Here is a 10266-nt window from a genome sequence, read left to right as displayed (position 1 = left end):
CAAATGAACAACTTGAGAAGCCAGTTAGAGCAGTTTCTCTGTATTGAAAAATTTGCATTCTGACATATGTACCAATCGCTCCAGGCATAAAAATCTGTTATGGCATATGTGGAGATTTGACAGATAGCACATGGTCAGTTCTCTCATATATACAGACATCCAGATGGTAATCGCAACCCATCATCAGGATATGCACAAAGATTTGGGAGGCTGGGGTGATGAGGGTGGGAAGATAATAAGCAAAATCGAAAAAAAACATTGTCCAGGGCCAACCACCTGTCATCAATGGAAAAGCACATCACTGAACAGCTCCTGTACAGTTCGTTAGCAAGGATTCCTTTTCTGTCTCTCTGGCAACTTGCCATCTACAGAAATGGGATAATCCACAGCCATGAACCAGCAGGCTTTATGATTCAAGACCAAAAATTGTTTTCTTTCTCCAAATTGCGAGAGATAGATGTAAAGAATCATGGATTTAAGAGTCAAAGGTGAACAGAGATGAATGAGACCCTCTTACACACAAAGGTGTGAAAACAGAACTGAACACTTCACTTTATAATCAGCAATTTGGTTTGTTTCCACATCTTTCATACAAAATACATGAAGTAAAAACATTGCTTTTAGGCCACACAGCAACATAATTTCGATTCACAGTAACATCTAATCACAAGAGAGTTGCAATATTGCTATCATTTTCTGCAACTGCCTGTACTAGTGTTTCACAACAGATCAAATGTACAGTACAGCCAATACTAATTCTGATAACTGATAAAAGGAACCCAAACTGGAAGCAATTATCAGTCAGTGCAATTGGTTCAACACTAATGTTCCAATAAGAATGCTACAGTTTGAAGTAAATTAAAACTGGGAATTGAAACATGGTCAAAAAAATTAACTTTAGCAGCATGTAATTTTCCATTCCTTCTGACTCACTGCCTTCAATTAAACCAATAATGCATTGCACACTGCAAAATGGGCAAATTCAGTTCTCAACAGGCCAAACTCCGTAAGCTCACATTTGCTGAAAGTTAACCTTCCTTGCACACCGAACCAAAATATTACAGATTTATTAATGCTTTATTTGAAAAGATGAAGTAAATTCTAAACCTCAGTAGTTCAGTGAAACAATTCTTTGCATGTTGCACATAAAGCAAAACACATTATAACTGGCTCCTAACATTTAGTCCTGCATAGTAAACTCCTAAAGTACCAAACTGTTTGACATTTTCACTATAGTTTACAAACTGAAAATAGCTAACCAAATAACAGGCCACACTCCAAATTTTCACAGTTAAGGTAGCACAGAGTTTTGCACAAGATACAGTGCCGTTTTAACATACACTAAAGATGCATACTAGCCCCAATATAGAGTCATAGAGATCCACAGCGTGGAAACAGACTTTTCGGTCCAACTCGTCCATGCCGACCAGATATCCCAACCCAATCTAGTTCCACCTGCCAGCACCCGGCCCATATCCCTCCAAACCCTTCCTATTCATATACCCATCCAGATGCCTCTTAAATGTTGTAATTGTACCAGACTCCACCACTTCCTCTGGCAGCTCATTCCATACACGTAACACCCACTGCATGAAAAAGTTGGCCCATAGGTCTCTTTTATATCTTTCCCCTCTCACCCTAAACCTATGCCGTCTAGTTCTGAACTCCCCCGCCCCAGGGAAAAGACTTTGTCTATTTATCCGCCCCAGGGAAAAGACTTTGTCTATTTATCCTATCCGTGTGCCTGTTGTACAGTTAAAATTCCCCTATGCCCTAATCCCTGTTCCAAATGCATTTCTAAGGGGAGAGGCTGAGGTTGAGATGCTTTACTGAAGAACACTGCATACAAGCAATCTGAAGGAGGTGTTATCTCCAAACTGTTGCTGTGCACCTTCTGCCTATCAGCTTGGAGTAGGAGAACTACCCTATATGCAATTATTATCTCCAAAAAAAAACAAAAGAAGTCTACCTTCAAACTAAAATGCATATTGAAGTGGAAAACAATGCAACAAATAGCAACTATAATTCTGAAATCAAAATATTTCAATAACAGATAAGTAGTTCCGAAATCTATGAAGAAACCCATGTAATTCAAGGCCAACAAGTATTTTGGGTGCAATTTCTTCTTATGTATCCACTACAAAGCAACCGACAGATAAGGAAACTATAATCCAGTCATGATTATATCAAACTCCAGTACATTAAACGGAACGATTAACTAAGTCCACAGCAATGGACTCAAACAGATAAGCCTTTTATTAAATCAAGGCTGTCAATTTTACTCTGCTACTAGGAAGCATTCAGTTCAAAGTTTCACTTTGTATATTGCCTTGTGCAAGATTTTACAACAAAAAGGGGCTACAGGCAAGAGATTTCGCACATCACGATTCTTCCATAGCATCGGTTGACAATACAGGATTAAACTCCTTGAATATTTCATTCCAAGATTTTCTTGTTAATCTGAAACAACAATCCTGAGCAATCGATTGAGGGTGTCATTAACAAGGTTGTAAAACATATCTGGATGGATGTAAACTATAAAACAATTTAGCAGATACATTTTTAGAAGAATTCTAAACAAGACTTGCTAAACTACCCATAACATTAATTAAGGAAAAATACTTTCACAAAGAAATCTTCACACATCAATCTATAGATTTGACTGACAAATATTGGTCAGGACTAATTGCAAATTAAGAAATGGATTGGTTAGTCAAAAGCCTGCTGGCTACTGATTTTGAGATAGATTTTACACACACAATGTAGCAATACTAATCTATATAGATCTAACTTTGCTGACAGCACTTATTAACTGCCTGTGCAACCAATTTCAAACTGGTATTTTCAGAAAGAGGGACAGCATAGCGTTTTGAGTTTTAAATGTTTTCAGGATTAAATCAACATTTTGTTTTGTGGATAACTCAAAAAACAACACCAGAAATGTGCTTTATTGCTGCAATGCACTTCACATCATCTTTCAAGTCAACTTCACAAGAAACACACAAAGCTTTGTCACGATTCAAACCCCTCAATTTTGCAATCTGGATGTGCATGCCCAGCTACAACTACTGTCTCGAACAAATTACGACTTGTTCACATGCAAATATAAAGGTACGTTACCATCTGTTTAATTATTACATACCGATGCAACATCCATGGCTCAGTGGGAGCCCACCTGCCTCTGAGCTGGGAGGTTGAGGATTCAAGTTGTAATCTTCAGCACAAAATCAAGGTTGACTCTCCAGTGCAGTATTGAGGTAATGCTGCAGGACTGGAGGTATCAACTTTTGGGGTGAGGTAGTAAAATGAAGCCTTATCTTTGCTCTAGGGTGGACACAAAAGATCCATAGCACTATTTTGAAGGAGAGCAGGGAAGTTCTGCCCAGTGTCCCAGACAATATTTATCCCTCAACCAACTACTCTTGAATTTTTTTTAATATTCAAACTTACTGTGCAAAAACTGGCAGTTACCTTTCTTACTTTGCAACAGTGATAATACTTGAGAGAAAGTATTTAACAGATTGCAAATTATTTAGGATATCCTTTCATCTTGAGGGATACTATGCAAAAGAAAATTTATTTTGTTGTTGTTTTTACACATCTCAGTACCTGTTCAGAAGCAAACATTGAACACAATGTTAGTTTCAGCCAAAATAAACTTTTCCCACTTAATGTTACAATAAAACCAACAGACTCCAAAGACGAACTTAATCAGTTCAGATATCACTTCCAAACAGTGCTCAGTATGCTTACTTATTTGCGCATTAAATCTGTCATACAGTGGTGAGAAACTTCCATATTTATTGGCTTGGACTATATTCATATGCACAGACTGTTGACATTGCACATATCAATTTAGAGTGAAATTTATCACAGTGCACAATTAATAAAAGGAATAAAACTGTGCCGTTAAAAAGAATAGACTAAACACGGCAGTTTGAAACTTCTTGGATCTGGAAGAGAAACAGAAGCTTTCTTGAAATCTAATGCTTTCTGTAAGCTAGGCTCAGCTTTCGATTCACAAAGACAGATTCAGCTGTGGTAGTTCTATTAAATATTCAAGATTTTAAAAAAAGCTTGTGCACATATAAAACAATGTAAATGCAGATTTTTTTTTCTCCTCCAGGAACAGAAGCCACCAGTGGCACAAAGGGAAAAAGGAATATTGCAAGAATGCATTAGGGATTCATGAGAAATGACAGTTTCTACAGCTACCCAAAGGCATTTGAATAAGCATGAAGATACTGCCCAATGTTTTTTTTGCCAGAATAATGTCCTTTGACCATTGCTAGAAGCACTTGTGTGGGTGCTTCTGTCTTAAGACAAGAGAAAAATATCAGAAAGTAAAAACATGTATCCCTATCTATTCATTGTTACCAATCAGTACCAATTCAAATCATGCCATAACAATACAAATCTTCACCAATGCTTTTCTGCAGTAAATGCCAATATGATGGACAATCTTCTTTTCCAGTTTCAACTACAGTTAGCCCACCACAGTTATATTTCTTCTTCCATCCAATGAAGAGATGATCTGGATGATTGTTAACACCATTTGATCAGTCAACTTATCATTCCTGATGAAGTGCTTTTGCCCGAAACGTCGATATTCCTGCTCCTCAGATGCTGCCTGACCTGCTGTGCTTTTCCAGCACTACTCTAATCTAGACTCTTATTAAAGGCATATGTTTATTCTTTGCACTATTATACCCATCAAGCCAAGTTCCAGCCAGTGGAATAATTAAGAATAGAATTTAAATGCAAAGGTTTTGCTTAAGAGAGTAGAATATTTCACTACACTATCTAGCTACTTGCAGTTGATTCTTAATCCAGGCAAATGCCACAATTATTGAATATTTATTAACAGTAGCATACTCTAATACAAAATTGATCACTGTCTCTTTATAGTTTTGCAACATGCTAAGGAAAACTTCCTTGCTACCATTTGTGTTACCAATAAACATCTGTTGAGGAAACCAAACATAATTAATCCCAAAATTATTCTCTAACCTATTTAAGAATAAAAATTACACAACACCAGGTTACAGACCAACAGGTTTATTTGGAAGCACTAGCTTTAGGAGTGCTGCTCCTTCATCCGGTAGCTGTGGAGCAGGATCATAAAACACAGAATTCTGTGCCTTATAATCCTACTCCACAGCTACTTGATGAAGGAGCAGCACTTCAAAAGCTAGTGCTTCCAAATAAATCTGTTGGACTATAACCTGGTGTTGTGTAATTTTTAACTTTGTCCACCCCAATCCGACACCAGCATCTCTACGTCATTACTTAAGGGTAGTACATAGCCAACAATCCAGATCTCCCAGTGTCACCAAGAATTTCTCAGAATCCTCAACATAAACTTGTGCCCTAATATCGATGCAGCACTGTCTTTGCTCAATACAAGATTCTGTATTTCACCAAATTCACAAATATCTTCAGTCATAATCTAATCAAACATTGGTTTCAAGTTGTTTTAAAGCATTCAGATGCAGCAGGTGGTGAAAAAGGCAAAAGGTATGATGGTTTTCATAGTGAGGAAATTCAAGTACAAGAGCAGGGATGTCTTGCAGTTACATAGGGCCTTATTGAGACCACACTTGGAGTACTGTGCGTTGTTTTGGTCTCCTTACCTGAGGATGTTCTGGCTATGAGGGGGATGCAGCGAAGGTCTACTAGACTGATTCTTGGAATGGTAGCTTTGATGTACAAACAGACTGAATCCATTAGGGTTATATTCAATTGAGTTTGAATGAGTTCAAAGAATGAGAGATATCACATAGAAGCTGTAAGATTCTAACAGGACTAGGCAGGATAAATGCAAGAAGGATGCCCTTGATGACCAGGGAATCTGGAATCAGGTTCACGGTCTAACGATACAAATTAGGCCGTTTAGCACTGAGATAAGGAGAAATTTCTTCACCGAAGTGGTGAGCACGTGGAATTCTCTAACACAGGAAGTGATTGAAGCCAAAATATTGAATGTTTTCAAGAAGGTGTTAGGGCATGGGGAGAAAGCAAGAAGAGGGGAGTGCGTTCAATAATTAGCCATCATATGGGACAGCATAATGGCTCAGTGCTTAGCATGGTTGCCTTACAGCACCAGGGACCCAGGTTCGATTCCAGCATCGGGTGACTGTCTGTGTGGAGTTCGCAAAACACCCAGTGTCTGCGTGGGTTTCCTCCCACAGTCCAAAGATGTGCAGGTCAGGTGAATTGGCTGTGCTAAATTGCCCACAGTGTTCAGGGATGTGTAGGTTGGGTGCATTCATGAGGGGGAATGGGTCTGTGTGGGTTATTCTTCGGAGGGTGAGTGTGAACTTGTTGGGCCGAAGAGCCTGCTTCCACACTGTAGGGATTGTATCCTATTCTATATTGAATAGTGTACCCAAAGGAGTGTATGGTTTACTCCTGTTCATATTTTCTATATTTCAAATGCTTCACTTGGCTGTGCAAAATTTCCCAGCCTTTTTGTATATTCTACCTGCACACAACAGAACCTCTCAGCATCAAATGCATACTGAAAACTTTACTAATGCTTTTGACTGAATAGCAGTCACAGCAAAATCATTCACTTACAGCAACATTTTGACTCTGTTTACAAAATCCTATAGCCCATGTCTCCCAAGACAGAGTAACAGTTTTCAGAGCTCAGCCTGCTCCTCCATTCAGTGAAATTATGGCTGATTTGATATCAAGCCTAACCCCCTACCTTATATCTCTTTATCATCTTATTATCCAAAAAATAAAAATCTACATATTAAATAATTGAGCATCACAGTTCTCTCGGGTGGAAAATTCTGAGTTCTCACAATCCTTTGTACAGAGATCTGAAATAAAAACTCAAAGTGCTGGAGAAACTCAGCTGGTCTGGCAGCATCTGTAAAAGGGAGAAAGTTAACATTGAGTCTAAACAGGGCAGACAAAATGTTAACTCTGTTTTTCCTGCCATAGATCCTGCTCGAGTTTCTCTAGCAATTTCAGTCGCTATTTTGTAACAATTCTGTGTGTTTCAACTGGATCACCTTGAATTCTTCTTCAGCTCATCGCCAGAATCAGTCTGATGAACATTTACCGTACTCCAAGTATGTCCTTCCCCAGATAAGGAAACCGAAACTTCACGCAGTACTCCGTGTGGTCTCACTTGCGCAAAGCAATGTTTTTTTTAAAGTTAAGTGCACTCTGCACTTACATGTTATTTCAACAATACTTGGCTGATTCCAAAAGTGTGGAAAACTGCCAATAAATACTGATTTAAACATGCTTTAAGATTTGAATAAAACAAGGATGCATTTGTTTGTTTGAAACAACTTCAATGAGATGAGTATATTAGCATTCTTCAATGAAATCACTATTAAATTCATGGTTCCAACACAACATTCCTTCAAGACATGAAAAAAACCAATGACAGCAAATCAAATATCAAGACACATCACCTTAGCAACCAATTAGTTTGTTCTTAGCAAAATACAGTACTCATAAAAAAGCCTTCAAAGTTAAATCCGAAATCATTATGAGACTATAAATTCTAGGTAAACTTCTTTGGGGGGGGGGGGGAACAGCTTGACAGCGAGTTGTAGAGTAAATCATTCGCAGCTTTCTGAAAAAATGGGGGGCAAGGACTACAGCCGACTGTGAGCAGAGCGAAGTCACTGAATATAATTCTGCGTATAACTTTATGAAATGTAATAATTGCTGTGACAATTGGGGTAAAGTTAAAATGAACATCACTAAAGCGTGACCAATTGATGTTATCACAGCTGCCACCGAAGCCTGACTAGGTTTAGGTTACAGAGCCACAGATCTCGAGTGCAAGTCAGTACCAACAGCAGATGAGGCTATCAAGATGCACAACATCCCCTAATCACCTATTAATTTTATGGGCAGCATGGCATTTAACGAACCACTGAATCGTCCGTCCCACCGTTTTCATCCACTGTGCAATCCAGCAATGCTGTTTGTCACCCCAAAAAACTCCAAGATCAAACAAATAATTAGCCATCGCTGTTAAATAATGATAAAAGTGCCGTCATACAAACAGTGACAGTTCCAGAACTGGGTGCGAGGCGATAATCTTTTGTTTCCATCCTGTGCCCGAGTTGAAATGCTTGTTTGTTACTTTGGCTTAAATGGTAAGGGGGGAAAAAAACTTTCAGTCAGCACATTGCAGCCTTGCAGTGCCTGGGGAAAGTGGAAACCTGCAAAAAGACACACTATGTCCAAGCACTTACCCTTTTCTGGTCTTCCAGCCCGTGAGTGAGAGGCTTCCTCTGCTGCCGGCTCGCCTCTGATCTTGTTTCCATTTCCAAATTGTCAAGAAACAAATCCCTGGTATCAGCTCCAAAACGAGAGTCCTCTTCAAAAGAATTGGGGGAAACAGAGCGGCCAGTTCGTGGCTGGGGGTGTGCGTGTGTGTACGGGCCCCTTTCAATTCGGCACCTCAGCCTTTAATTTGCTTCTGCTGTTATCCATCACAGTCAGGGTTGAACACATTTAACTTTCCCCAAACTTGTAATCATTTTCCCCTCCTCCTCTTCACCACCTCCTCCCCCACCACCCGCCTCCCCCAAACCCCCAGCCCTCCCCCTTTTTTTTTTAAGCGGTATGCTCTCCCAGTTTCAGTCTTGAGGGTCTCTGCTCGATGCAGGGCAGCCTAATTTCCATCGCGAGTTCAGGGCGCAGAATCGCGGCTACATTGTCAGCGCAGCAGCATCTTCTCCATTGTATCCAGAGCGAACGGGAGAAGGTGGTGTGTGGGGATAAGCCGCAGTGTTTTCCGCCACGTTGATGTGACTAGCATCCCTCTCCGGGCCTGTCTCACACAGTCTCTCTCTCTCTCTATCTGAATGTGATGATCAACTCCACCCGCCTCCTCTCTCTCTCTCTCTCTCACACACACACACACCACCAACCCCCAGCCTTCACATAAAGAAACACTTTGCAGCGGAGATTTCTTTTGTCAGTCCGCAGACTGCTGCAAGTTTAGCAAGAGAGCGAGAGGGAGGGCTGTGAAATCTGCAGGCTAGGCTCACTCCCCCCACCCCAACCCCTCATTCTAATGCAATCAGAAAGTATCCAAAACCAACAGATTTGGTGCTCAGAGAAACCTCAAAAAGCACGAATCCCTCTGCGATTCTCTTTGGAGTGAATATCAATAAAACACTGGAAGGGGGCGTGAAGGGAGCGTGGTTGCTTTGCAAACCCTGGACGGCCAATGCTGTCAGTCACCCACGTTCATTTAAAGCATCTTCAGCACCCTCCCTTCCACCCCTCACTTGGTCCCAGAAACAATTGAAAGCCCCAACCGCTCGCTGATGGTCAGCAGCAGAGCCGGCTTCCCCTCTGATGGGCAACGCTGCTCACTGAGCTGATGCCATGTGTGAATAACTGCCCTCCCCTCCCTGCTCTGTGGGAGAGGTGGGGTGGGGAGTCCCGGGAGAGAGGGGGGCAGAGACAGAGATGGGGGTGGGGGGGAGGAGGGAGGAACTCAGACAGACTTCAATAGAAACAACCTGGCCCCGCCCCTTCGCTCACGTCACGTCGCTGACCATTCAGAAAATGATCACTCTCCATGGCAACCCAGGACACAGCCCCAAAAATGCCCCCGACCACTTTCCCCCTTCCTCCCGATCACACTCTCGCCTGCGCCCATCACTGCTGGGGCTGCAGGACAATGCAATCCCACTTTGCCATGACAGAGAGACTTGCAGTTCTTGTTTCTTGTAGGGAAAGGCTCCCCCGAATTTGGAGGGAGGCAAGCAGACATTTTGGGGTTACAAACTCCAAGGCAGCAACAGTGAAGCCTCCCTTCCTCACACTCTCAGGGATCTTCCCTCTGACCCAGCACACTGAGGGGTCCTGACAATGATTCAGCCTCAAGGTGGGGTAACAATGAACAAGCTCATTTTGGCAAGCTCCAGTTTGCATGGACTGCTAGGCATCTCGCTGAGTCCGGACAGCCACTTCTGAAGTATCCTTCACTTCTTGTAGGCAGTCCCCTGGGGACTGGTGATGTCTTGCTTCCAGACTGACTCCACTACCAACTCCACCAGTTCTAAGTTAGTTGGCTCTGATAACCCAATGCACAATCTTCAGACTCTGCCATAGCTGGGGCAGGTAGTGCTTGAAGGTATATGGAGGTTTGTATGCTCCACCTAATGCCTTGACATCACCTCTGCACTGTTCCCAACAAAGTATTGATATTTTTGATGCTATCACCAAGTAGCCTTTTCCAGTTTGATCAATCACAAGCTTGGGTCTCCCATG

At 41.4% G+C, this 10266-nt stretch overlaps 1 protein-coding gene across 1 annotated transcript in view; it reads right to left on the bottom strand.

Moving 5' to 3' along the window:
• The window catches only part of nav2a (neuron navigator 2a), a 1099168-nt gene extending 1090671 nt beyond the window's left edge, over positions 1 to 8497 (bottom strand). The window contains exon 1 of the mRNA XM_043705381.1: positions 8232 to 8497. Coding sequence (XP_043561316.1) covers positions 8232 to 8303 — 72 coding nt within the window. The 5' untranslated portion in view covers positions 8304 to 8497. The remainder of the gene's footprint in view (positions 1 to 8231) is intronic.
• Positions 8498 to 10266: the final 1769 nt, after the last annotated feature.

The sequence above is a fragment of the Chiloscyllium plagiosum genome, chromosome 16, assembly GCF_004010195.1.
Source record: "Chiloscyllium plagiosum isolate BGI_BamShark_2017 chromosome 16, ASM401019v2, whole genome shotgun sequence".
Taxonomy (NCBI): domain Eukaryota; kingdom Metazoa; phylum Chordata; class Chondrichthyes; order Orectolobiformes; family Hemiscylliidae; genus Chiloscyllium; species Chiloscyllium plagiosum.
The sequence above is the reverse complement of the archived record's forward strand: the minus strand, read 5'-3'. Positions and strand labels throughout refer to the sequence as shown.